The sequence below is a fragment of the Centruroides vittatus genome, unplaced genomic scaffold (genome assembly GCF_030686945.1).
Source record: "Centruroides vittatus isolate TY-2023 unplaced genomic scaffold, ASM3068694v2 contig_874, whole genome shotgun sequence".
In the NCBI taxonomy this organism is placed as follows: Eukaryota; Metazoa; Arthropoda; class Arachnida; order Scorpiones; family Buthidae; genus Centruroides; species Centruroides vittatus.
The window spans coordinates 1,701,493-1,728,355 of NW_027122566.1; the positions used below are offsets into that span (position 1 = coordinate 1,701,493).

At 30.6% G+C, this 26,863-nt stretch overlaps 1 protein-coding gene across 1 annotated transcript in view; it reads right to left on the reverse strand.

Annotated features, from left to right (window-relative positions):
* The window catches only part of LOC136982914 (5-oxoprolinase), a 66,845-nt gene that overhangs the window by 14,793 nt on the left and 25,189 nt on the right, over positions 1-26,863 (reverse strand). The window contains exons 12-23 of the mRNA XM_067279478.1: positions 20,539-20,780; positions 19,466-19,554; positions 19,308-19,389; positions 18,290-18,427; positions 15,375-15,513; positions 15,181-15,293; positions 14,962-15,025; positions 12,472-12,572; positions 8,316-8,352; positions 4,598-4,708; positions 3,837-3,938; positions 1,151-1,325 (exon numbers count right to left, since the gene is read on the reverse strand). Coding sequence (XP_067135579.1) covers positions 1,151-1,325; positions 3,837-3,938; positions 4,598-4,708; positions 8,316-8,352; positions 12,472-12,572; positions 14,962-15,025; positions 15,181-15,293; positions 15,375-15,513; positions 18,290-18,427; positions 19,308-19,389; positions 19,466-19,554; positions 20,539-20,780 — 1,393 coding nt within the window. The remainder of the gene's footprint in view (positions 1-1,150; positions 1,326-3,836; positions 3,939-4,597; positions 4,709-8,315; positions 8,353-12,471; positions 12,573-14,961; positions 15,026-15,180; positions 15,294-15,374; positions 15,514-18,289; positions 18,428-19,307; positions 19,390-19,465; positions 19,555-20,538; positions 20,781-26,863) is intronic.

Genomic DNA, 26,863 nt, shown 5'->3' on the forward strand with positions numbered 1-26,863 from the left:
ATGTTCTAGGACCTTTTATCAATTTATAGTATTTATCAACTTATTACATTACTTTTAGTAATGTAATAAAACTGAAAAGTTGTATAATATATCCAATTATAAGAATTTTTTTCTGACATTTTGCATTAAACATTACAGTAAAAATTTTATTGTAATGTTTGGCATAAAATGTATTGTTAAACATAGAATAAAAATGTATAAAATTTTATTTATGAAATAAATCCTTTTAATATATATCTATAAAATAAAATTAATAATAATAATAATAATAATAAAGTAAGACAGAAATCATAATTACACAAATAATATTCCCTAGAATAAATAAAAATAATCAACTTTTTCAAAACACATTATGAATACTGATCATATTTGTACAATAATTGTATACAGTAGACCCCCTATAACACGGTAGATACATTCTGTGTTATATGAATCCATGTTGTACGAGTCACTTAAACACATGAGCCAATCACAGCCCAGCACTTCTGCAGTTTAGGGGTTATGGCTGTTTGAAAGGTTTTCTTCCATAAAATTAATCGATTCTAGACTAATTTCACTCAACATTTCCAAATCACGTATAAATTTTTGGGAATAATCCATATAAACTATGCTATAAACAAAAAATTGTAGGATTACTTACCAAGTGTGCACTGTTCGATGATGCCATTGCTTAAGCTTATTTTCGTCGCAGAGTGGCTCATCGAACGGCAGATGCATGTTTCTTGATCAGCGAATTTTTCGCAGAAAAATAACTTAACTTTGGAGACATGATTAATAAAAATATAATTTTTATGGCCGTTGAATAATAAATGTTTTTCAGTAGGTCCAGTGCTCGTTTAAACTCAACGGTTTGTACAATATCCGCTATTGGTCCAGATTCGACCAATCCTGTCGCACCACGAGTCGGTGATGACATTTTACCGTGTTATACGAGTCTTTTTTAGCGTATTATATGAACCTGATCGCAATTTTTTTGCCATGTTATACGAATCCCTGTTATAGGGGAGTCTACTGTATAATGATTTTTTTTATTTCGGAATAATTTATTATTAAATAAAAATCCAAAGAAGAAAAAACAGTATACATTATCATTAAATTATTAAGAAAACTAAATTTTCAATAATTTTTATTTATAACTTCACAAAATTACCTTTTTCTTGAAAAATTCCATCTTTTATCAACTTAAAAGAAATAAATGTAGCACCTTCTTGTGAGAGACTAGTAGAATGTGGTGGCATAGAACCAGGCGATATACCACCTATATCTGCATGATGGCCTCTGCTTGCAACAAAAAATATTGGCTTAGGTTGATCACCATAAAATACCTTAAAAATTAATGTAAATATTAAAGCAAATTTTAAAAAAATTTAAATATTTTATTTTAAACAATATTCTATTTTTAATAATTTTAATTATTACAATTTATAATATAATATTTTAAAATTTTAACATTTCTTTTTTAATTGTATAAATATGATAATTGTGTAATTAAAAATTAAAATGTAATTTTATAAAACATTTACAATTATGTTTCTTACAAGCTTTCTTATTCTTCGCTAATTTTTAAAAAAAATTAAATCAATAAAAGTCAGCTTTTACTGGAACTATAGAGGAATCAGTCAATTCTTAGATCGGAAATAATAATTTCTCTTGGAAAGGGAAAATTGTTATTTGTAGTAATAGGTTTTTATTAAGATTTTCATTGGATTGTTATTTCTTTAAAAAGAAATAAGCTTTTATTTAAAATGGTAGTAATTTTTCAAACATAATTTACATAATTAAAAGCATTGTACATTTTCTTGTTAAAGATTCAAACTATGAGAAAATTTAAGATCTCCCATAAGCTAACAAATTCCCCAAATTGCCTTCAGTAGGCTACAGATAACCTCAACCTAACCCATAAGCTGATAATTAGTAGTGTATAAGTCAATTCAATTTTTACTTTTTTTAATTTAATACTGTTTCAATAAATAATTTGTATTCAGTAAAGATTAATAATATCAGAAAGAAACTTTACACTATTTGATAAAAAATACTGAAATAATGGATCCTTCATAATAATATTAAGCAAAACCATTTTTGCATACAACATAAAGAACATTATCAGCTTTACTGAAACCCAGATTAAAAAGACAAGACAACAAAGATTGTAAACAGCCCCAAAAAAGTTAACACTTTATGGCTTATTATTAAAAAAACATTGGACTTTGAGATGTTTATAGATGTATTTTTCTTTATGACTTGATTTGACTCAATAAAATTATTACAGAAGATATGTTCAGTTACATAATTCATTATTAGAATTACTAAAAAATGCCTAGCACTAATAAACAGTAAGATATAATTTTTATCAAGATAATATATGTCTACATATTTCTATAAAATCAATGAATAATTAAAGTTCAACTATGAAGTTTTGAAATGTCCACAATAATATAATCTTCTTGTTCTTTCAAAATTTTTTAATTATAAGCTTTTTGAATGTTATCACATAATAATTTCCAATTAAGAGAATATGAGAATAACTTATATGATTTATATGAGAATAACTGATGAGAGAGGATTACAAGAGACTTGCATAAAGATTTATTAGAAATGAACTATTAAATAAAGCAAATTGCTTAAACAAACCAACTTTCTAGATAATCAAATATTTATGGTAATATGAATTAAATTACTGTATTTTATGGCATGTAAGATGCAACTTTTGTTCAAAGAAAAAAAAATTGTCCTATGTCTTATATCTGAAGTTATGATCTCCCATAGGCTAACAAATTTGCCAAATGGCCTTCAGTAGGCTACAGATAACCTTAACCTAACCCAACTCTTAAAAAAAAACGTTATTGTTTAATTAAATATATTATACTTAATATTTGTTTTTTGTTATAACTAAGCTGCTTTTGCGTGAATTCAGGTAGAATATTTTAATGGTAAATGACTTTTAAATGCCTGTTTTTTCCTGCTGTGCATTCTAATTTTACTTTTTTTTAAACCAGAATACAGTAAAAAAAAAATTGTGCCACATGCCAAAGTTTCATGATGATTTAAATACATTAAATACTTTTCCTAAATATTTTGTACTGAAATAAAGCTGCATCTTAAATGTTCATGTGTCTTATAAGCAGTGGTGATATTTGAAATATTTAACAAGGGGTTCGCTAGCAGAAAATTTTTCCCTAACGTAACAAGCCATGGGTGAAGGCCAAGTAACAATAGTGTTTTAGAGCTGTCGACCTTTTTTTTTTTTAGACAGGGGAATTCTTTACCGCGAAATGGTGCTTCTCAAAATAGAAATAGACACGTGTCATCATCTCTCGAGATACATTATACATTTTCTACCACTGTCCATAGCCTGACACGTGTTCCACAGCCATCTTGTATTATCTCGCGCGCGTGGCATTCTGGGATCTCTCTTATGACCGGATCTACTTTCAAGAATTCTCTTGAATCGATCGCGATTAAACCTCGTTTCGGTCGAGATTGAAACGGTCGAGAGGGATCGCACCAAGACATACTCCCTGACCTTGCTCACAATCTAGATTGAAATGCTCGGTACAAACGGGGTATAAGGCCCTAGTTTAGTAGTATTACAGAGTATAATATGCATATTTTAATATATTTTTTTAAAAAAAACAAACCCACTGAAAAATGTTCCGTGTGTTTAACAAGGTTCGGGAAACTGAAAATTTTAACAACGGGTTCGCCCGAACCTGTTCGGAAAACTGAAAATTTTAACAACGGGTTCGGCCGAACCTGTGCGAACTCGCCGAATATCACCACTGCTTATAAGTCATAAAATATAGTTCTAAAAAACTAGTTCTTAATATTATACTTACAGGTGTAATAACTGTTAAATCAGGTAAATGACTTCCTCCAGCACAGGGATGATTTGTTAAAATTACATCTCCTTGATTAATTTTGCCATCGAGATAACCAATCTTTTAAAAAATAAAAATTATTTAAATTAAAAGTTTATCTGTAAAATTATTATGGAAAAATTCATTTTATTATTAAATAATTTAAAACATTACTTTATTTTATATTATTTTCCCCTCAAATATGAAAATATATGTTCTATTTTTAATATAAAATGTAAAATATAATCTATTTAAAAATAAATTAATACAGAGTACTTAAAAAATTTTGGGATTTTTAAAAAGTCAGAATAAATTTTGGGAGTTAAGAAACAAAGTGCAATCATTTTTTTCCAATTAAAGATGTGTCAACTCTGTCATTGCTGTTTCATTGATTTAACAAGCAATGCACGATCAGACAAAGTGAGCACCTTGACTGTTCATCTGTTGAAGAATTGTGAAGGACATTTTATACCCAAAATTTATTAGAAAACATATGTAATATGCACATTAAGGAAAGAACAGGGACAAATTTTATCCTTGTGGCTGAATTTTGAGATAAAACTTTTCCCAAAATTGAAACTTTATACTCCAGACACTAAATTTGGTTGCGATTTGTTTAATATTTCTACAGCAAGCTCTAAACTCTTTAATTATGTTAACCTTAATAATTTAAGCTAATAATTATTTTATTATCTTGAAATAATTGGTGATTTCTTTAAATAAAATTAAAAATTTCTTACTTGAAATTGCACAGCTTCTTGCATTGCTCCAAGATGAACTGGAATATGTGGTGCATTAGAAACAAGACCGCCATCAGGTCCAAATAAAGCACACGAAAAATCCAAACGTTCCTAAAATTAAATGCTTTTCAGTTTTAAAAATTCAATAAATACATTATGATAATTTTTCATTTTTTTATAAAAAAATTAAAATATCTTTTATATATTATATAGCTTTATTTCTAATTTAAATGAACAGAATTGTCCATATTATAAAAATATTATTGTTTAGTCATATTTTTTAACATTCCTTTCTGTAAATAGTTGTTTATATAAATATCCACTTTAAAGCAAAAAATACTCATGAATAATAATACAGTGCTCACAAAAATTCGAGAATATTTGAAAATGAATATGAAGCAATAAAAAAAAAAGCATTTGATTTTTATTAAACAAGAACATTAGAAAAGCAAACGACAAGTCAAAGAAAGTTGTTCGATTATGCAAACTCAATTACTGTAATTGAGTAGCAAGTGACATATTGGTGGGGTGAATAAAAGCATTCAAACTGGATGAGAGTGCCACACATTGACCATTCAGTATAGCGTTTGGTCACTCAAGACTGCCAAAATACACTCAGAGTGATGAGGCATGGACAGAATCATATTTTCCAGTAGTTCTTGTGGAATCCTCCGCCACTCTTGCTCCAGGGCAACTAACAGCTCAAGAAGTGTTGTGGGAGGCATTGAACAGTTTGCCAGATGGCTTCCCAGTGGATCCTAAGCATGTTCAATGGGATTCAGTTCTGGAGAACATGAAAGCCAGTCCATGCATTCGATTCCTTCTCCCCTGAAACACGTTGATGAGATGTGCATAGAAAGATCTTGCATTATTGTACATGAAAAGAAAGTTGTTTTAACTGCTCCAGCATAAGGTGGTGAGGTCCTGCACCACTATAGGGTGCAGGACCTCACCTCAATATCTGACAGCAGTCAGCAATCCATTTCTGATGACATGGAGGTCAGTATGATCACCAATGTTGATGCCAGCCCATATGATTCCACCACCAACGAAGGAGTCCCTTTCCTGCTTGAAACATGGATTCTTCCACATTCCTTGTTCATGCAAGATCAAGACACGATGATTGTAAGGCTGCAGACTGAACTGTTGAATTATCAGAGAAGAGGACAGTTGACCACTCACCAAGGGTCCAACAACAATGCTCATCAGCCTATCTTCTACAGGTTCTATGGTGTTCAGCACATAATGAAATGCATACCATCGGTCACTGGGCATGCAGTCCAACAAAATGGAGCCAATTTCATATGGTCTGGGTGCATATCCTTCATCTAGTGGCAGAAAAACTGTCCGTACAGTCTGTTGCATTGCTGCACCTGTTCCTTCTTGCCAATAAGGTCGAGTAGCGGTCATCACTTGCTGTTGTAGCAGATGAGCAACCCTGCCTTCATCTTCTTTGTACTGTGTCATCTGTTGAAAGCGATTCCATAGTCTGCTAATCACACTTTGGAATGTTCCAAGTGCTGTTGCCGATGTTGTCTGCATTTGACCAGCTTCAAGACGTCCTATGGCATATTCAGGCAAATTGTGTTCAGGGGAATTGCAAGGGCCGGGAAATCATAGGATGTGTACTTTCAGCCTTTTGTATAGTGCATTTTCACCAATGAAATAAAAGTTGGTTTTGCATCTCATTTGCATAATTGAACAACTTTCTTTCACTTGTCTCATTTGCTTTTCTGATACTTTCGTTTAATAAAAAATATCAAATGTTTCTTTTTTTTTCCACTTCATATTCATATTCAAATATCCCCTAATTTTTGTGAGCAGTGTATACACACAAGTCTGTTTCTATAATAAAATATAAAATAAATATAAAAATCTCAATGACTTGATAAAACTAGTAAAGGATAAGATGAGCAATTTGTACAATGATAATGCAATTTGTATGTGAAAAAGAAAAACAAGAGTACAGTGAAACCTCACTTAACGAGCACCTTGCACGAGTATTTCGCATAATGAGCGAAACAAATTGTAAAAATTTTGTGTTTAGCACTCATTCCGCTAGCATCTTAGTGTCGCTTGTGATCACATATTTTTCCAAACACTTGTGTTCACACATATTACTTATAAACATCAACAACCATAGTCCGTTATATAATAAACATGCCAAATGATATGCCAAATTCTTGGGTCATTAAATTTAATGACCAATTCCAAATTAAATTTTAGAAATGTCTGAATAAAAAATTAACTATTTATAATTATTAAATTTAATACAAGATGGAAACATAACTGCCTACCTCTAGTCAAATTAATTAATTTGTAATATTGATTCTGGTGAAACTGTGTTATAGTTTATGTTGTTCTATACCAACACAATGAAGTGACTTCTTTCAAACACTTGGCAGGTTTTTCATCTTTTTATTCAGTTAGTTTTTTTTTTTTTTTGACCACTCACCAAGGGGTTTATTTTTTTAAAACTAACTGAATAAAAAGATGAAAAACCTGCCAAGTGTTTGAAAGAAGTCACTTCATTGTGTCAATAATTTGTAATATTTAATTATAGCCTTTACATAACCCAAGAATTTGGCATATCGTTTGGAGTGTTTATCAAACATATTAGCTGTGATTTTTTTTTTGTTTCTGCAAATTGAATTCTCATTCCAGGATGGTTCATTTCGCACTAGAAGAAACGATGATGATGATTCATGCTCTTTAACAGTGTATATTGTACAATTTTTGTATTGTAAGTGTATTTTTTTAATAAACGTTATACAAAACATTTGAGTATTTTTTTGGCGTGGAACGCATTATCATATTTTACATTAATTTCTACGGGAAAAATTGTTTTGCTTAACGAGTATTTCGCATTACAAGTAAAACTCTGGAACAAATTATGCTCGTTAAGCGAGGTTCTACTGTATCATCATAAGTATCTTACTGCCTAAAATTGTAATGTCTAATAAAAAATTATATACACAGTTCCTCAATATACTATTCTTCATTGTGGATAATCTACCGTTGAATCTTATGTTAGTCAATTGCAATTGTGCAAACATTTTCAGATGAATTAATACAATATGCAAGTCACTATGTAAATTGCCATAGTATATCCTCATTTACATACCTCCAAAACAGACTAGAAAATTGTGTAATAAGATCAAAAAGTCAATAAATATATAGATATAGCAATGAATATTGAATCAATTATGATAAATGTTGAAAATACCAATTAGGACTATCATTTATTGTGCAATCTAATATTTTTTTGCCTATTACAATTCCATTTACTTTATTGTTCTTGATATTATTGTATACGAGTTTCATCATTCTTTCATTAAATTTGTGAGGTTTACAATTATTCTACATTTAATCAAAGAACAGCCAACAAAAATAATCCCATCATCAAAATATATGATTGGAAAACTACTATTAATATATATTTTATTTTTTGATGATAAAAGACTAATGGCAATGCTAAAAAGACTACAAAATTTACCTAAAATTGTAAAATTATTTAATTAAGTTTCTGAAACATAAAAAGTGGCTATATTTATTAATATTGTTTAATTTATTTTATTGGAAAAAAATGTTTGATTTGAAATTTTAAAAACTTTAATGAAAAGCACTAGGTTTTAGAAATAAAACTATCTTTTTTTAAATAAAATGAATATATCTTTAGTGAATTAATCATTTTTAAAAACCATCTAAATTTTATTACCTTAATATTTGTTGATATTGAAGTCCTTTGAAGAATTCTAAAATTATATATATATATTATATTAATTTCTTCATAAAAATAATCTCTAAATTATAATTAGCAATGCATTAACATATTGCTATTAAGAAAAAATTTATGGTATAATATCATTTATATTAAGAAGTAAAGTTACATTGCATAAATTATTAGAATGCAAGAAACTAAAATTAAAATTATTCAATGTATATATTTGTGAAAAAATATGTTCTTAGTACTTTAATTAAATGCTATTTTATAAATCATTATATTTGTGTTTATTACTTTACTTGATATTAAATAAATATATTTTTTTACATTTTGATAATTATTGAATTATTTATGGAATTGTTTTTAAAACTACAGTAGAATCTTGTTTTAACGGATTGCTCAGGCACTGAAAATCATCTGCTGTTCCAAAAATCTGTTATATCACAAACAATGGATCTCTCTCATTCCCAGAGAAAATATCTGTTATTTGAAAAATTTTTTGTTTTTTAAATCCCTATGTAAAAATCACCTACTCAAAATTATTCAGTCTCTTCAGATTTCTTTTCTTTATTTTATATAAACAAGTATATTACAAAATTGTGCCATAGCAAAGCTGACAGAAACTGTATACATTAGAGCCAAAAAGTGACAAAGTATGTATGATCATTAGCACTTCATGATATGTTAAAAAATTTGTCTATCTTCATTTGCTTTGATGACGCTGTGATGATGTGACGTTTCTGGGCTTCTTTTGGTGGCATTGTCAGTTGAAATGTTACTGTTACGCAAGCATGATTTCAAGGTGTGATATTCTTGAACACGTGTCTGCAACAAAGCTGTGGCACACCTTTGTTGCACATATGTGCATATCTGGAAGTGTTAAGCCAGAAGTAGTTTCTCTCCACAAATAAATGTGCTAAAGGAGGGCACTAATGAGCAATTGCAATGTTATCAGTGAGAAGCATGACAATTATGCACCTAGTTTTCACAATGTACTTTTAAATTCAGTATCCAGAAACATCCAATCATTAATTAAAGGATGAAAAATTACAATATTTACCGATAATGGAGCTAGAAAAAAATCCATTAGTCAGAATTACGAATCTGCTAAAATGCGGTAAAATTACATTGATTTGGCAGCTGAAGAAAAAATCCATTATTTCAAAAAAATCTGTTGTCCTGTGATCCGTTAAAATGAGATTCTACTGTATATTACATTTCTCTCATCAACATATACTCAGGAAAATAAGATAAATATTTTAAAACACAAACACTTTACTACCATATTCTTCACCTTATAAGGTGCATCAGTATGTAAGAACTGATGTGTCTGTAATTTAGCAAAAATTATTTAAGAGAAAAAAAGATGTTTTTAGGAACCGAGACATGAAATTCTAATGCAGGAATCCAGAAGAAACAACTATCACTGAAATGGGCATTTTAACCATTGACATTATATCAGAAAATCTAATAAATTATTAACAAACCTGATTATGATGCTATTCTTTGAGTTCATACCACAAAACAACAATAGTCACCTCATATTATTATTGTCATGTCTATTCCAACAAATTTTAAGATAAATTCGTCTAAAATTATTAACTAAATTATTCACAACAACAAATAAAAAATTAACCATTTTATATTAGGAAATAGCCTAAACAAGATGAATACATTGAATGGTTTGCTTCAGTCTAATGACCATTGACTGATTTTGCACATATAAATTATTTCCATTCATTTTCTTTTTGTAGTCATTTCATGTTATGTATACTTCAGTCTAATTAGACTAAGTACCAATATTTCAAAACTCCAGCGTTTGGGTTTTTTCATATGCCAGTACAGTGGAACCTCTATATTCGTCATTAATCTGTTCCTAAGGACCCACTGAATACAGAATATGATGAATATAGAAACAATTTTTCTCATAATAAATAACTGAGAAATTCATAAGATCTTATATTTTCTATTGCATTTAACCTTCACAATTAGCATGGAGCAGCCTGAGAGATCATTAAGGAATTTAATTTGTCTATAATTTTCTCTTCTATCAGCAGTGTGTCCTTCCCTATATCTTTAAATGAACTTACCAGTTTAAAAGCAATGCACATGATAATCTGTAGCAGTTTTTGTTTTATTCTAGTTTGTTTAACATTACTAATTTTTTACACATGTATGCCTTAGCTGTGCCAAAAAAATGTGCAAAGACTGTATAAACATGTTTAAAGCATAAAAATAATTTATTTTGTATAATTATACATATTCCTAAATAAAGTCATGCCAGTCATTTATCTAGTAATTAGCCATATCTAGCCCGATAGATTTTTGGCATTTGGTTGGTATTCCTAAATAAAGCAAAAGAAGAATTAATAATTCTGACATTATTAAAACAAATTCAGTTTAATGTTGTATAATCAATAATAAAAGAAAGAAAGCTAATTCTTAGTTTAGTAATGTATATTCTTATCATTCAAATTGAATAAGCCCTTTTAATTACAAATGTTGCAATCATAAACACAAATTAAACTAAGCAATTTGTAAGACCACATCAAGTTACTTAAATAAAAAAAACAGTTTGTTCTTCCTTAAGGGTTAAGGAAAAACAAACTGTTCAGAATATTGATGCACTAATGTTTACTTAATAATTTTCTTACATAATGAAGAAACATGTCTCTCTTCATTATGTAAGAAAATTGTTAAGTAAACATTAGTGCACTTGACATTGAGTAATAAATATTTTGTCATTAGGACAGAGCTATTTATAATGCTATATTATTACTAGATATAAAAATGATTACATCAGAATCATAAATTATTTTCAAATATTAGAAATATATATAAAAAAATGTGAAAATAATATAAAAATTTTAGGGGATATTTAAACATTTTCAGCTTGCAAGAGCATATAATAAAAGGTCAACATAGTGAAGTTTTAATTGTGTCTTCAAAAAGAATGTAAGTCTACCACCCAAGGCAAACGACACTATCTCCAAAAAAATTGAAAATCAAATTGCACACTTTAATTAGTATCCTTTATTGATACCATTCAAATGTTCTGTAAGAATTATAGAACATTTTTTCATGCTAGATATAGAGATAGAGCATTTTGCCTTGGGACAGTAGAAGTATAATTTATAAACAAGCAATTATTTATTGTGACATCATCACAATACCAGACTGCAATTTTTCATTACATTTAAGTTTAGTAGTGTCTTACCCCTATACATCAGGAAAAGTATCTAACAGGAAAAGTATCTGTTAACAACGAAGTCATGCCAGTCATCTATCTAACACCATTCAAGAGAAAAATTTTGATTTGATATAGGGTAGATGTACCAGTTTTGGCCAGTGTAGTATCAGTTCTGGCCAGAAAACAAATTTAACTTAAAAATATAATCACAAATGAAACAAACTTTTATTGTTAACTGTCTGAACAGTTAACAATAAAAGTTTGTTTCATTGGACAGATTTGAATATGTGGTGATTATATTTTTTAAGTTAAATTTGTTTTCTGGCCAGAACTGGTACACTGGCCAAAACTGGTACATCTACCCTAACGTGACTTTTGGCCCAAAGCAGAAGTTTGTGTACAGTTAAACGAGGTCTCCTGCCTCTATATCTGGTCTTGACTTTCATCTATCTAACACTGTTCTTGAGATTAAGGAAGGACAGACAAACAACAGTGGGAATTTATAGGTCTACAATTTTTTCAAATTGTAGCCCAACAAAATATTCTTTTTCATTCTACCAAATACAGTTTATTTAAAATTTGAATAATTAAAATGAATTTGAAAATATATTAATATATGAAATTATATAATTCAGTTATCTGTAATATCATTTATTTCTCAAAGAATCATGAAAAATATTTATATAATTAAATAATAAAAACCAACTCCAAGATCTTTAAAATATAATAAAAAACCTGCTTTATTGGAGTTCACTCTAATAACTTTCTCAAGCATTTTCATACAACCAATTCCATGAGCTCCAATTGTTTTTGTTATATTTATCAAATTAATTTTACATCATAAATTTCAAAAACATTTTTATTATAAAATTGTTAAAAATTTAAATTCCGAATTTAAAAATATTTTCATGTAAAATTAATGTAATTTTAATTGTAAATCAATAATACAATCAATATTACCTTCCCATTTGTTCTGCAATGCTCATAAATCGATGAGAAAAGATAGAGAGTTGAATTGTGTCAAGTTCAGTTCCAATTTTTCTTCTTACACTAGACATAATCTTAAAAAAACAAAAAAAATTATGTAATTAAATTATTTCTATATAATATATTACGTAAGATAAAAATTATTAAATAATAATCATTCATAATAAAAATTAGCCCACATTTCTTTATTGAAAACACATAATTTTGATTCAGTTTCTTATTATTTAGTCAGTTACACAGCACATTAAGTATTATAAACACATTTTTTGTTTGCTTAATATCTACAGAAACCTGTTTACAATATTTTAAATTCTAATTATTAATGCATTCATCCATTAATATCTGAACAATTAATACTATTTAAATGTGCCTGTTTAAATACTAAAAAATATTAATGTGTTATTGTAATCTTATTGAAATCACATAAAACAACTTAATTAATGTCTTGATATGATACAATATATAAATTATCAATATTTTATCTTGTCAGATATTTATTAAATTCTATATTTAAACAGATATTTAAGTAGTTGTGTTTGTACTTTTTCTTACTTTCTAATGTTTTCTTGTGTTAAATGTTATTTACTTCTTAAATTTAGAAACTTTTTAACAAAAATAAAATAAAATACACTTGATCTACACCAGGGATGGGCAACCTTTTTCTATGTAAGGGCTGCGTTTCAAAACTTTTGAACTGATGCATGCTGCACACAAGAGAAAAGAGGGGAAAAATGTCGGTAAATCACAATTCTTTATTCATATATAATTATAAATTAGCATAGATATACTTAATATAGCTTCTGGCACTGATCTAAACGTAATATATCAAAAATATTTAGTTAAATATTAGTCACTGCTAGTTTTAAATTAGTTTTGATGTGTCTGTTAGCTGGTTTCTTCTTTTAATTTTTACTAAATTTATTGCAAAAAACTATTCACAAACATAAGTTGTAGAAAATAACGTTTGAATTTTTATTGAATACGTCCTTAAGCTGGGAAATTGATATATTTATTCATATTTTATGCCACGTGGCTGCATGCAGCCCAAAGGCCGCAGGTTGCCCATCCCTGATCTAGACAATGCATTAAAGGACCTATAACAACTATTAAAAAAATATTTTGATCTCTCTTCAAAGATATTAATAAATTATTTTAAAAATTCAAAGATAATATATAAATAGAAGACCAGAAAAGTGTTATTAGAAGTCAAGAAAATGAGCACTAGAGCAGTAATTTTGACACAAAAAACTTTCAAGACAGAGGAAACTGTAACTGTGAATGGCAACACTGTTGATAAGCAAGAACGTGAGACAACATACTAATGAAATGGTAGCACCTGTTCAGTAGTGCATGAAGCAAGAGCAATGTAGTTTTTCCAATTTTTGACAAAAACCAAGTCAACACTTGTTAACATGTGCATGGACAGCAAGGAGACAACTACACGAGTTGCACACAGATGTACTTGTACTGTTTTTAGAACATTAGAACTCTGTTGCAACTCGTGCAACAGAGTTCTAAAGTTCTAAAAACAGTCATAATTCTGTGGAAGATTCTCCATGGCATTCACTGCAGTCCCAGCCTTAGAGAATCTTCTACAGAACTATGGCTATTTTTTGGAATGTTAGAACTCTACTTGGACACCTATGTGCAACTCATATAGTCATCTCCTTACTGTATCTGCATGTACCGACAGATGTTGATTGGTTTTTATCAAAAATTAGACATTACACTGCTCTTAACTGCATGCACTACTGGAGAATCACCACAGTTTTATTGTGTCCATTGCCTTATTTTCTGATGCAGTAATAGTGTTGTCAGTCATTGTTGCTTCTGACTTGAAAGTTTTGTGTGTCAAAATTACTATACTATTGCTCATCCTCCCAACTTTTAATAGTAGTTTTCTGATTTTATATTGAATGTGTTTTGTATATAATATACCTATGTCATTTTCATAATTTATATTTTATTTGCTTAATTTCTAATTAAAATATTGTATTCTTTTTGCAAGAACTTTCAGGAAAAGTTATTAGTTACTAAACTACAAGGTAAAAATTTTTTACTATAGCTGATTGGTTTAGGAAGTAAAAATATCAGAATGTCATGCAAAATAATACAGATTTACATCTCAAAAGAATTTTTTTTAATCCCTATTTTTATTTAGTCCTAGAAATCTCATTCTCTTTCCAATGAGTATGTGAAGGTAATTATTGTATGGTACTAATCATATCATTCCTTCTCTCTTGCAGAAGGCTGAAATTCAGTGAGATCTATATATGTTTGATTCCAAACACACTCATAAGAAACAAAAGAGAATATAAGGATATTTTTATTTCATATTTTTTCAAATATTTTATTAAATAGAATATTTAATCATTGAATAGTAATTTCTGGAAATTATAGAAAACATGCAAAAAATATAAATTATAATATACTCAATACAAATGGTGCACAATAAATACTAACCTTAATTTTTACATCTCCCTTTTCAGTAATATATGCTTCACAGTCTGGTTCTACTAAAATAGTGCTAATATAAACAAAAGAAAAACAGGGACATGCATAGGGTTAAATACTACTACAAACTTTACTAGTCAATTAAAAAACATCTACAGAAATAAACAATAAAAATAAATAATTTTTACTATTCATGCTGTTTTTATAATTAATGATACTTATATTTACCAATTTGCTTCTATGATAATACATGGACCTTTAAGGCAATGACCATAAAAAAGATTCTGGAGGAGATAAACTGGAGTATCATGATATCCATCTTCAAAATAGCATTTTGTTATCTGCATTTTAAATATATAAAAATATCTAGTAAGTATAACATTAAACAAATATTAAATTTTTAATTTTTAATCATCATTTACCATTTCTATCTTAGCTTGTTCTGTACTCTGTGAGATACTTTTAGCTATATCAATGTGTGTTTGACCTATGCCACGAACTCTTATATCATCGACAATAATTGGACGATCAGGAATAATAAAACCAAATTCTCTCTTGTAACTATAGGAAAAAATATAGAAATATGAAAAGTTATTATTTCAATCAAATTTTTAATAACTATACTCATTGACAAAAAGTTACACTTCCAAACAGAAAATTGTCTAATACTACAAAACTCAGCAGACAGGTATGTAAATAATTACAATTGTGATCTAATTGCATGCCAGGTAATGCCATCAGAGTGCTTTAAAATCAGTACCCAAGTATCCTGTAAAAAGGCTGTGTTCAGAAATTTCAGTGTATTTGTTGTTTAGCAGTCTTCAAACACCAAGCCCCCTGTAAGACATAGTCAAATGTATTTCACACAGCTGACAGAATTTGAGAAAGGTATATAATCTAGCCGGGGAAAAGTCAACCATTTCCCAAATTGCCAACCATGTAGATTGTTGTGGCCTGACTGTGAGAATGCATTAGGAGCAGTGGATATGTCAGGACACATGTATACATCAAGCAGTTTTTGAACACCCCAGACAAACCACTAGAAAAGATGATTGTCTATAATATAGAGACAAGTGGTAGACTCACTACAGAACCCTGTCTTTTCCTATACCTAAGGCATGTCTTTGAAATGTATAAAAGGGAACTATGCAACAGCATTAGCAGAGAAAACTCTTGATAAAAACATACATGTTAACTGGAACCAATTGATTATTATTATTTAGGCTGTTTTTTTTTCAAGCTCCAATGGTCCATAAACAAAGACAAGTATAAATAACAAAATGAATTTATTACCAAAAGTTAGGTACAAACATGGTTACTTTTCAACATAATCACCATGAAGATTGAGGCATTTATCTATCTGTGGAGATCTTTGAAATTCCCTCTTCATAGAATGTTGCTGCCAGTAACTTGAGATGAGCCTTGACATTGTTCTGAAGATTGTCATTAGTGTCAAACCTCTGCCCTCCTAGCCATGTTTTCAGTTCAGGAAAGAAGTGGAAATCACTCAGTGCAAAATTGGGGCTATATACTGAGTGTTTAAAGGTGGTGAAGACTTCTACCCTTCAGACTTCCACCCAGCTTGGAACTTTTTAATGTGTGAAGACTTCCACCTCTTTCCTGAACAGAAAATGTGGCTAGCAGGGCAGAGTTTTGATACTAATGACAATCTTCAAAACAACGTTGTTAAGGCCATCTCAATTCACTGGCGGCAACATTCTATGACAAGAAGATGGGAAAGCTTGTGCAGATATGACAAATGCCTCAATCTTCATGGTGATTATGTTGAAAAGTAAGCATGTTTTTACCTAACTTTTGATAATAAATTCATTTTGTTATTTACACTTGTCTTTGTTTTATAGATCATCAGAGCTTGAAAAAAAAAACCGTCCTTGTATATCACACTAAGATAACTTCCTGATAAGAACAACAGAACAGCTAACTTCATCATATAAGAACCTTATAATTAAACAAAAGAAAAATGTAAGCCTAGATCCTTGGATTTGGATACTATCACAAACAAAGAGAATTAAAAGTAAGGATAAAAAACCCTTTGCTTATAACAGGGAAACAACCATACAAGCACAAAAAATGAAATTTAAAAAAGCTCTTTGTTCTACATTAAATCCAAAATTTTTGTTTTATGTTAGATCTGAAGTATATAGTAAATATCTGAAAATGATTGTAATACTACTTAAACTTATCTCTATAAAAAGACAATTTAACATAGTTTCTTAAGTTTTTTGATATTTCAGTTTAATTACCTCAAGATTTTCAACTGAAACTGAATGGTTTGACTAGATAGTTAATTTGTTATTAAAGAGAAAATTAATTATAGAAATTAAAGTTAATTTATTTGTTAAAAACTTTTATCATATAAACTGGTATTAGATAACTCATATTCTCTTTGATAATAAATTATATTCATGTCAAAATAAAAGTGAAATTAAATATTTTAACTATTTGTTGCAATTATTTGTATATTAAACTTTAAACTTTCAAGAAATCAAAATACATAAATGAAAATATAACACATCTTAACATAAAGAACTGGTTTAGAAAAATATTCTTATTCATTTACATATATAGTAGACCCCCCTATAACATAGGTTCATATAACATGGAGAAAAAATTGCAATCGTGTTCATATAACACGCTAAAAGAGACTCGTATAACACGGTAAAACGTCGCCGACTCGTGTTGCGACAGGATTGGTCGAATCTGGACCAATAGCGGATATTGTACAAACCGTTGAGTTTAAACGAGCACTGGACCTACTGAAAAACATTTATTATTCAACGGCCATAAAAACTATATTTTTATTAATCATGTCTCCAAAGTTAAGTTATTTTTCTGCGAAAAATTCGCTGATCAGGAAACATGCACCCGATGCTCGATGAACTGCTCTGCGACGAAAATAAGCTTAAGCAATGGCGTCGTCAAACGGTGCGCACTCGGTAAGTAATCCTACAATTTTTTGTTATAGCATAGTTTATATGGATTATTCCCAAAAAATTATATGTGATTTGGAAATGTTGAGTCAAATTAGTCTAGAATCAATTAATTTTATGGGAGAAAACCTTTCAAACAGCCGTACCCCCTAAACTGCAGAAGTGCTGGGCTGTGATTGGTTCATGTATTTAAGTGACTCGTACAACATGGATTCATATAACACAGAACGTATCTACCGTGTTATAGGGGAGGTCTACTGTATTCAAATATTATTTAAACAACAATAATGGTATTTAAAATTATTAAAAACAAAGATTAAAAAATTTAATTACTTTTTTATTCTATATTAGAAAATGTTATGTTAAAATTATAAGTAATGGCATACTTTCCAATAAAAGCAGCTTTAAAATCTCCATATTTATATATATCACGATCACTTTGATAATCAATAGATGTACACATCAAAGCACAGTCTGTTCTTTCATATCTCATATGTAAAAATGGTTCTGTTATTATGGATGATCTAAAAATAAACAAAAGATTTTTAGTTTAATTATACAACATATCAGCAATATTTTTCAGATTGCATCTCAAAGAAGTGATCTGAAATTCTACACTATATTTTATTTACATAACTTACATGTATTGCATATACTTTTATATTATTAAATTATATTACTTTTATAATATATGCTTATATGTTTATATAATACTTTATATTGAGTTATTTTTATTATATAAAAATTAAAATTAGTTGCTATCTATACTACAATAAAAATAAATGAAATAATTTTTATATATATTTGTGTAGTTTTAAATATTTCTAAATAATCAATATAATGTCATATTTATGGATGATATTACCGATGATATCCAAGTATTATCAGTGTAATGTTCTATCAAAACAGTTAATAAAGTTAATGAGTCTATATACATTAAATGATCTCTTATATATAACAATAAATATACATAAAAAAGAATCTCTCTTATACATAATGCAAATTATAAAGTCTCATTTCATACATCTAAAATATATTTTATAAGTAATAATTCAAATTTCTTTAGTTCCAGAACTTTTATATATGCATTTTTATGTTATTAATGCTTATCAAGGTTCTTTTTTATATTTTTTGATTTTCCAATGAAAATTTGTATGATGAACTGAATTTTGTATTCAGTTATACTAGTTTTATTATTAATATTTACAAGAATAAAAATGACATAAAATTTATAATTATATTAAACATCATCACTAAACCCGATATACTAAAGCTAAACACCAACCAAATGCCGAAATTCTATAGGGCTAGTATAAGGCTAATTACTAAATAAATTAGCCTTATACTAGCCCGATAGAATTTCGGCATTTGGTTGGTATTTATAATTATAAATAAAATTCTTACTCATCGAATCCTTGTTTTTTCAATTCATTTTTACATTGATTAACCAGACTGTCAATTCTTTGGCAAATAATTTGGTATGAATCTAAAAAATATAAATTTATAATTACAATACATAGAATAAATAAAGTAATCTAAAATATTATTTATTTAAAACCAACCAGAATTATAAACGAGGGCACAAGGTTCTTGAGCTTCATGAACAACATCTGCTAAAGCCATACCATAAGCTGAAAGTATTCCTGCATATCTAATAAAAAAAAAAATACTTATAATTACTATAAATAATTAACAAACAGATTTACAGAATTATGATTTAATAATAAATGTGTTATGAATAAGAGAGAGTATAAAATAGGATGAAACAATGAAAGTAATAGTAGGTGATATACAGTAAATATGAATAGGATGCTTAGAGGTATAAGGAAATTTGAAGAGGAAATGGTTTTAATAAATAAAAACTGCAAATCTGGGGAAAAAAATCAAAATCTTTGCACATTATTTTGTGAACTCATGCCTTAACAGTGACAAGAAACCCTTTTCCCCTGCACAAAAGTTTTTATCAAACTTTAATATCAATTATCAGAATAACCGTTTTCCATTATTTTATTTTTGATTTTCATTCATTTTTACTATTTAATACTGTTGTATTTTAATATTTATAAGATTTATATTTTCAAATTTTATTATTTTGAAAGTGTGTTTAATTGTTAACTAATTTCTATTTTACCAAACTCATCATATAATATTGTTTTGTTCTAATTCTGTAAACCTGAAAATGACCCCTTAAGTGGGATGAAAATATTTACAAATAAATATTTATTTCACTGCAAATAGTGTTTTTACCCCATCCTTTTTTTTAAACTATAATGATTTGTTGTGTTACAAAAAATGTTAATAATAATAAAGAAATACCTCCCACTTTTAATAACTTTCAAGAGTATTTTTTTAATAAATGTCCTTATGAATTATCAATATATTTTAATATTAACATTAAGATAAAATCAAAGTTTATAGATTGCAATTTTAAAGTTTTATATGTTAATATAAAGTGTAAAGAGTTTGTTATTTAAGGCTACTCTGATTCATTTATAAAAAGCACTACTATGATCAAGCACTATTATTCTAGCTTATTGGTAGATTAGATTAGATGCATTACTATAATCTTCACATAAAAAATGTATAAATCTAAGACGTTGAAAAAAAGAGAAATGTAAAATTGTATTTAATTTACCTGTGAATAAATACTGTTGACATACCCAAAGAGCGAGCAATTGCACAGGCATGTTGACCTCCTGCACCTCCAAAACATGCTAAAATATGTTGGGAAGTATCATAACCTTTTCCCTGAGTAAGAGCTCTTATTGGGCGACACATAGCTTCATTTGCAACATTAATAAATCCCATGGCTACTTCTTCTACACTCATACTTTTTGCTTTAGATTCATCAGATTGGTTTTTCAGAAATAAATTTATCTGAAAAATATCACATTCTTGAATGCATAATATATTCAAGATTGTAATGTATTAAATTTTTATTAATAAAATCCATTTCATTAATTTTTAGTGTAATGTATAATTTTAATAAATAATTTTCCTTTAAATAAAGATATTTCTTTATAATTAAAAACCTAAACTATAACTTTTTAAATAAAAAAACTGAAAAAATCTTATAATTGGTAAAAAATTATTCACAATTTATATAATAAATATAATTTGTTGAAACAACTATTATGTTTATTTAAAGACCTGTTTTAAATATTTGAACATAAAAAATGTAAAAATTAAAATGTTATAAAAATATGAGAGTTTCCACAGAATTGGCAAACATTATTCTTTTAAAAATAATTGTAAGAGGAGAAGAAATGCAACTAAAACCTAAAAAACTAAAACCCTTTATTGCTATAAAACTTGAATATCTGAACTTTTATTTATCTTTATTAGACCTTTTTTCTGGGTTTTAACCAATCAATGCAAACTTTATTATGCTGATTGACAAATATTCATTTCAGATCTCTGCCCTGAATATTCAAATAACTAAAATCAAACAAATGAAGAGACAGACATCCAGAGTAAGAGAGTTTTTGTCAGTTTTTAGTGCTGAGCATTGTCAGTTGCCCTTAATTTGCTTCATCTTTAGTCTTCACTAGTATTCTTTGTCTCTCTGTCTTCAGATATGTAAAATTTATTGACTGTGAAACTAAATTATTATATGTGCTCTTTCTCCTTATGTTATAAAAATGTTGCTATCTCCATCATCTTACCCATGTAAACTTCATAGTTCCACATATGTGGCCATAGATTATTGTTGGAAATACAACCAACTGGTATCAAATTCTGACAAATTTTTGTATTGTAAATAATTGCTCAGCTGTATAAACACCAATATATATTGATGGTTACACAGCTGAGTAATTGAGTAATTGCTCCATAGCAGGTCTCTCAGACCAAAGTTCTGCATTCAAAAATCAGCCAGAAAAGTAATGGGTTTTACATTCTGGGACAAAGCTAGTGTTAATTTGATAAAGGTTTTGCTGTAAGGCTGAAAGACAAAGAGATCAACACAAAGAAAGATAAAAAACGAGGTACACTTTCTGCAAAACAATGCCTGTCCTGCAACACAGCTCAGCAATTATAAAGAAAATCAAGGATTTGTGGTTCAAATTGTTGGACCATCCAGTCGATTTACTGGACCTTAAACCTTGGATTATTGCTTCTTCCCAACATTGAAAAAATAAAAAAGGAATACCAAATTGAACAATGTGATAAAAAAAACCAAAAATCCCTTTTCAATCTATCATTTAATTTTAAAAAACAAATGTTTTCAGTTAATTTAAATAGCCATCTTCACATTTGAACTACAGTTACACCACAACAAGTGTAGTTTAATTAACTACACTTGTCACGGTGTTAAGTAATTTAACTAGCAAACCTGGAGATTGCTAGTTAAAAAACAAATGTTTTCAGCTAATTTAAAATTAAATATATCTTCCATTCAAAACCTAATAACCGGTGCAAAACAATTATATTTCTGGCTAACGTTTTCGGTCACTCCACTGAGACCTTCCTCAAGCCTATATTTCTTCTTAACCGATCTTTTTCAAAACGATTTTCGAACAATCGAACTTTTAAATTTCCGTTATGCACGTGCCTCCCGATTAAATCGAAAAAATTGAACATTTCTGCTTCCAAGCGTTGAAAAACTTCCGTAAAACTTCCAAATCCTAACGCTTTAATCTAATAACTAATCCTATGCTAATTACGACCGCTCCATCATTCCTCTAAAATGATCTTGCCAACCCCTTTTATTACGATGCCATATACATTCTTTTTCAAAATTTATTCAATTTCACCAAACTGCCCCTCCGATACTTCGTTAAACTTCCCATTCATTCATTTATTCCGTCTCGTCTTTTTGCAGTAGGACCTGCCAAGCCATCGATAACCTCGTTTCATCCTTTGCGTTTATTGGCAGTGACGACTGGAACGCTTTACAAATTTCTATCTGTTCTAACCATCTAATATGCTCCGTATGAGTGGTGGTGGCCAGCAATTTTGCCGCTTTAAAGTCCGGGATGATTTCCGGATCCGATGCATAAACCGTCAAGGAGGTGGTATTTCTCCCATTCTCAATGTCCTTCTGGTGTTCCCTCATTCGAACTTCCATAGCCCTTTTGGTGGATCCGATGTACACCAATTCTCTATCACATCGATTATCGGCTAATGGAATAGCGTATACGCCCGGAAGTTTTGTCCTTATCCGGTCTATCTTTATCATTCCTTAACAGTTGCATCATGGACGGGCATCTCCTGTAAGCTATGCCTACCCCTTGCTTTTTCGCAATCCTTCTATATTACTGTGCCAAGTACGGGTTGTACGTAATCGGTACGATATTCTTTTCCTTATTCCTACTCTCCGGTGGATTCTGATTGCTGGCATTTACGTATTCCTTTTCTAGTTGTGGTACCAACCTGCCGTAGCCGTGCCATTTTGCCACTTCACTCAAATATTCGATTTCTTTCCGTACAGCTTCCTGGGTGGTGCTATGGGTGTGCGCCCTTTTAACCATGGACCTGAATGCCGCTCTTTTATACATAAACGGGTCACATGAATCCGCCGTTATATAATTCGCACTGCCTGTGGCCTTCCTGTATACTATCGTGTGCAACCCGTTACTCGTTATCTGAATGTCTATGTCCAGAAAATGCACTGCTTTATTGCTGTGTTGTTCCAACTCTATAGTCAGGCCGTACCTATTGTCATTCATCTGTTGCAGGAATGAACTGACGTCCGCATCTTTCCTCCATAATATTATGACGTCATCCACATATCTTCTATAAATCAGGATGCTTTTGCTGAACCTTGGAATCACTGTCTCTTCCAACTTTCTCACGACCAATTCACAAATGTCACCCGATACGGCCCTGCCCATGGGTACTCCCTTCCCTTGTGCGTACGTGGTTCCTCCGAATTGAAACAGCGATCCATAGCAGATTAAATGCGCTAGCTCTAACACTTGATCGTGCAATTCTCCATCATTCACGTGCTGGAGTAAAAAGTCCCTAATAGCACAAAAACACGGTGGTAATTCGATGGAAGGGTAAAGCGCACGGAAATCCAATACTGAGATGTATTCTGGACTGTTTACTCCCTTGATTTCCTCCACTAATTCTGCCGCGCTTGTTACTGCATACTGGTATCCTTTTAAATGGGGTGTAAGAAGGTTATGCATAGCCGTCTCTATCTTAAATCGCATTACAAAGACAAGATGGATTGGATTTTAAGACACCAGACACCAGAGAATCAGGTTTTGCATAAGTGCAAATACACAGTCTGGGATGATTTGGTCCTCCTGGTATATGTTCAAAAGGTACTGAGTTATGGGCCGAAGTATGCACCCATACCACGTAGGGAAGATACGCTAAGGGAATGCATTCCCTTAGCGTATCTTCCCTACAACACATTTCGTGTCTTTAATGTACTCCCCAAGCGCCTTATCATAAGTTTCTCTCTTCATCACCACAAATTCCTTACTCTTGTCCGCTCTAAGCATTGTAATGTCGTTCACCCTTAACCATTTCACAGCCTTTTTCAGATCTTCCCTTAACCCGTACAGTTGCTTGGAATCCTTGCTATTCCTAATCCTGCATGCGGCCATCCATCTATAATATTCCTTTTGTACTTCTGTCATTCCTACTAAAAGCCTCTCTAAGTCAGGAATGCATTCCCTTAGCGTATCTTCCCTACGTGGTATGGGTGCATACTTCGGCCCATAACTCAGTACCTTTTGAACATATACCAGGAGGACCAAATCATCCCAGACTGTGTATTTGCACTTATGCAAAACCTGATTCTCTGGTGTCTGGTGTCTTAAAATCCAATCCATCTTGTCTTTGTAATGCGATTTAAGATAGAGACGGCTATGCATAACCTTCTTACACCCCATTTAAAAGGATACCAGTATGCAGTAACAAGCGCGGCAGAATTAGTGGAGGAAATCAAGGGAGTAAACAGTCCAGAATACATCTCAGTATTGGATTTCCGTGCGCTTTACCCTTCCATCGAATTACCACCGTGTTTTTGTGCTATTAGGGACTTTTTACTCCAGCACGTGAATGATGGAGAATTGCACGATCAAGTGTTAGAGCTAGCGCATTTAATCTGCTATGGATCGCTGTTTCAATTCGGAGGAACCACGTACGCACAAGGGAAGGGAGTACCCATGGGCAGGGCCGTATCGGGTGACATTTGTGAATTGGTCGTGAGAAAGTTGGAAGAGACAGTGATTCCAAGGTTCAGCAAAAGCATCCTGATTTATAGAAGATATGTGGATGACGTCATAATATTATGGAGGAAAGATGCGGACGTCAGTTCATTCCTGCAACAGATGAATGACAATAGGTACGGCCTGACTATAGAGTTGGAACAACACAGCAATAAAGCAGTGCATTTTCTGGACATAGACATTCAGATAACGAGTAACGGGTTGCACACGATAGTATACAGGAAGGCCACAGGCAGTGCGAATTATATAACGGCGGATTCATGTGACCCGTTTATGTATAAAAGAGCGGCATTCAGGTCCATGGTTAAAAGGGCGCACACCCATAGCACCACCCAGGAAGCTGTACGGAAAGAAATCGAATATTTGAGTGAAGTGGCAAAATGGCACGGCTACGGCAGGTTGGTACCACAACTAGAAAAGGAATACGTAAATGCCAGCAATCAGAATCCACCGGAGAGTAGGAATAAGGAAAAGAATATCGTACCGATTACGTACAACCCGTACTTGGCACAGTAATATAGAAGGATTGCGAAAAAGCAAGGGGTAGGCATAGCTTACAGGAGATGCCCGTCCATGATGCAACTGTTAAGGAATGATAAAGATAGACCGGATAAGGACAAAACTTCCGGGCGTATACGCTATTCCATTAGCCGATAATCGATGTGATAGAGAATTGGTGTACATCGGATCCACCAAAAGGGCTATGGAAGTTCGAATGAGGGAACACCAGAAGGACATTGAGAATGGGAGAAATACCACCTCCTTGACGGTTTATGCATCGGATCCGGAAATCATCCCGGACTTTAAAGCGGCAAAATTGCTGGCCACCACCACTCATACGGAGCATATTAGATGGTTAGAACAGATAGAAATTTGTAAAGCGTTCCAGTCGTCACTGCCAATAAACGCAAAGGATGAAACGAGGTTATCGATGGCTTGGCAGGTCCTACTGCAAAAAGACGAGACGGAATAAATGAATGAATGGGAAGTTTAACAAAGTATCGGAGGGGCAGTTTGGTGAAATTGAATAAATTTTGAAAAAGAATGTATATGGCATCGTAATAAAAGGGGTTGGCAAGATCATTTTAGAGGAATGATGGAGCGGTCGTAATTAGCATAGGATTAGTTATTAGATTAAAGCGTTAGGATTTGGAAGTTTTACGGAAGTTTTTCAACGCTTGGAAGCAGAAATGTTCAATTTTTTCGATTTAATCGGGAGGCACGTGCATAACGGAAATTTAAAAGTTCGATTGTTCGAAAATCGTTTTGAAAAAGATCGGTTAAGAAGAAATATAGGCTTGAGGAAGGTCTCAGTGGAGTGACCGAAAACGTTAGCCAGAAATATAATTGTTTTGCACCGGTTATTAGGTTTTGAATGGAAGATATGCTTATAGTCCGGTGTTTTTAGAGGAGTTGTATTAAAATTAAATGCTGACTGGAAAGGTTTTTTCTTGGTTTTTTTCTGATTGAAGCAATACCTGAAGGGAACAAGATTTATATCTAATCAGCAATTCATTGGTACCTCAAAGGTATAGTTTGAGGACCAGGCTAAGCTCTTTTTGAAAAAAAAATTGAAAGAATGTCATAACAAGTGTGAGTTGAGGGTTATCAAAGCGAGAGTTGAGAACTAATTATATAAATAAAATTGATTCACTTTACCAAATTTGTCTCTTATCCTAGGAAAAGTCACAAATTTTTCAGCTTCTTTTCATGTATTCACTGTTTCAAATTATTGATATAGTACATTTATACAATAGATTTTCAAATTACATA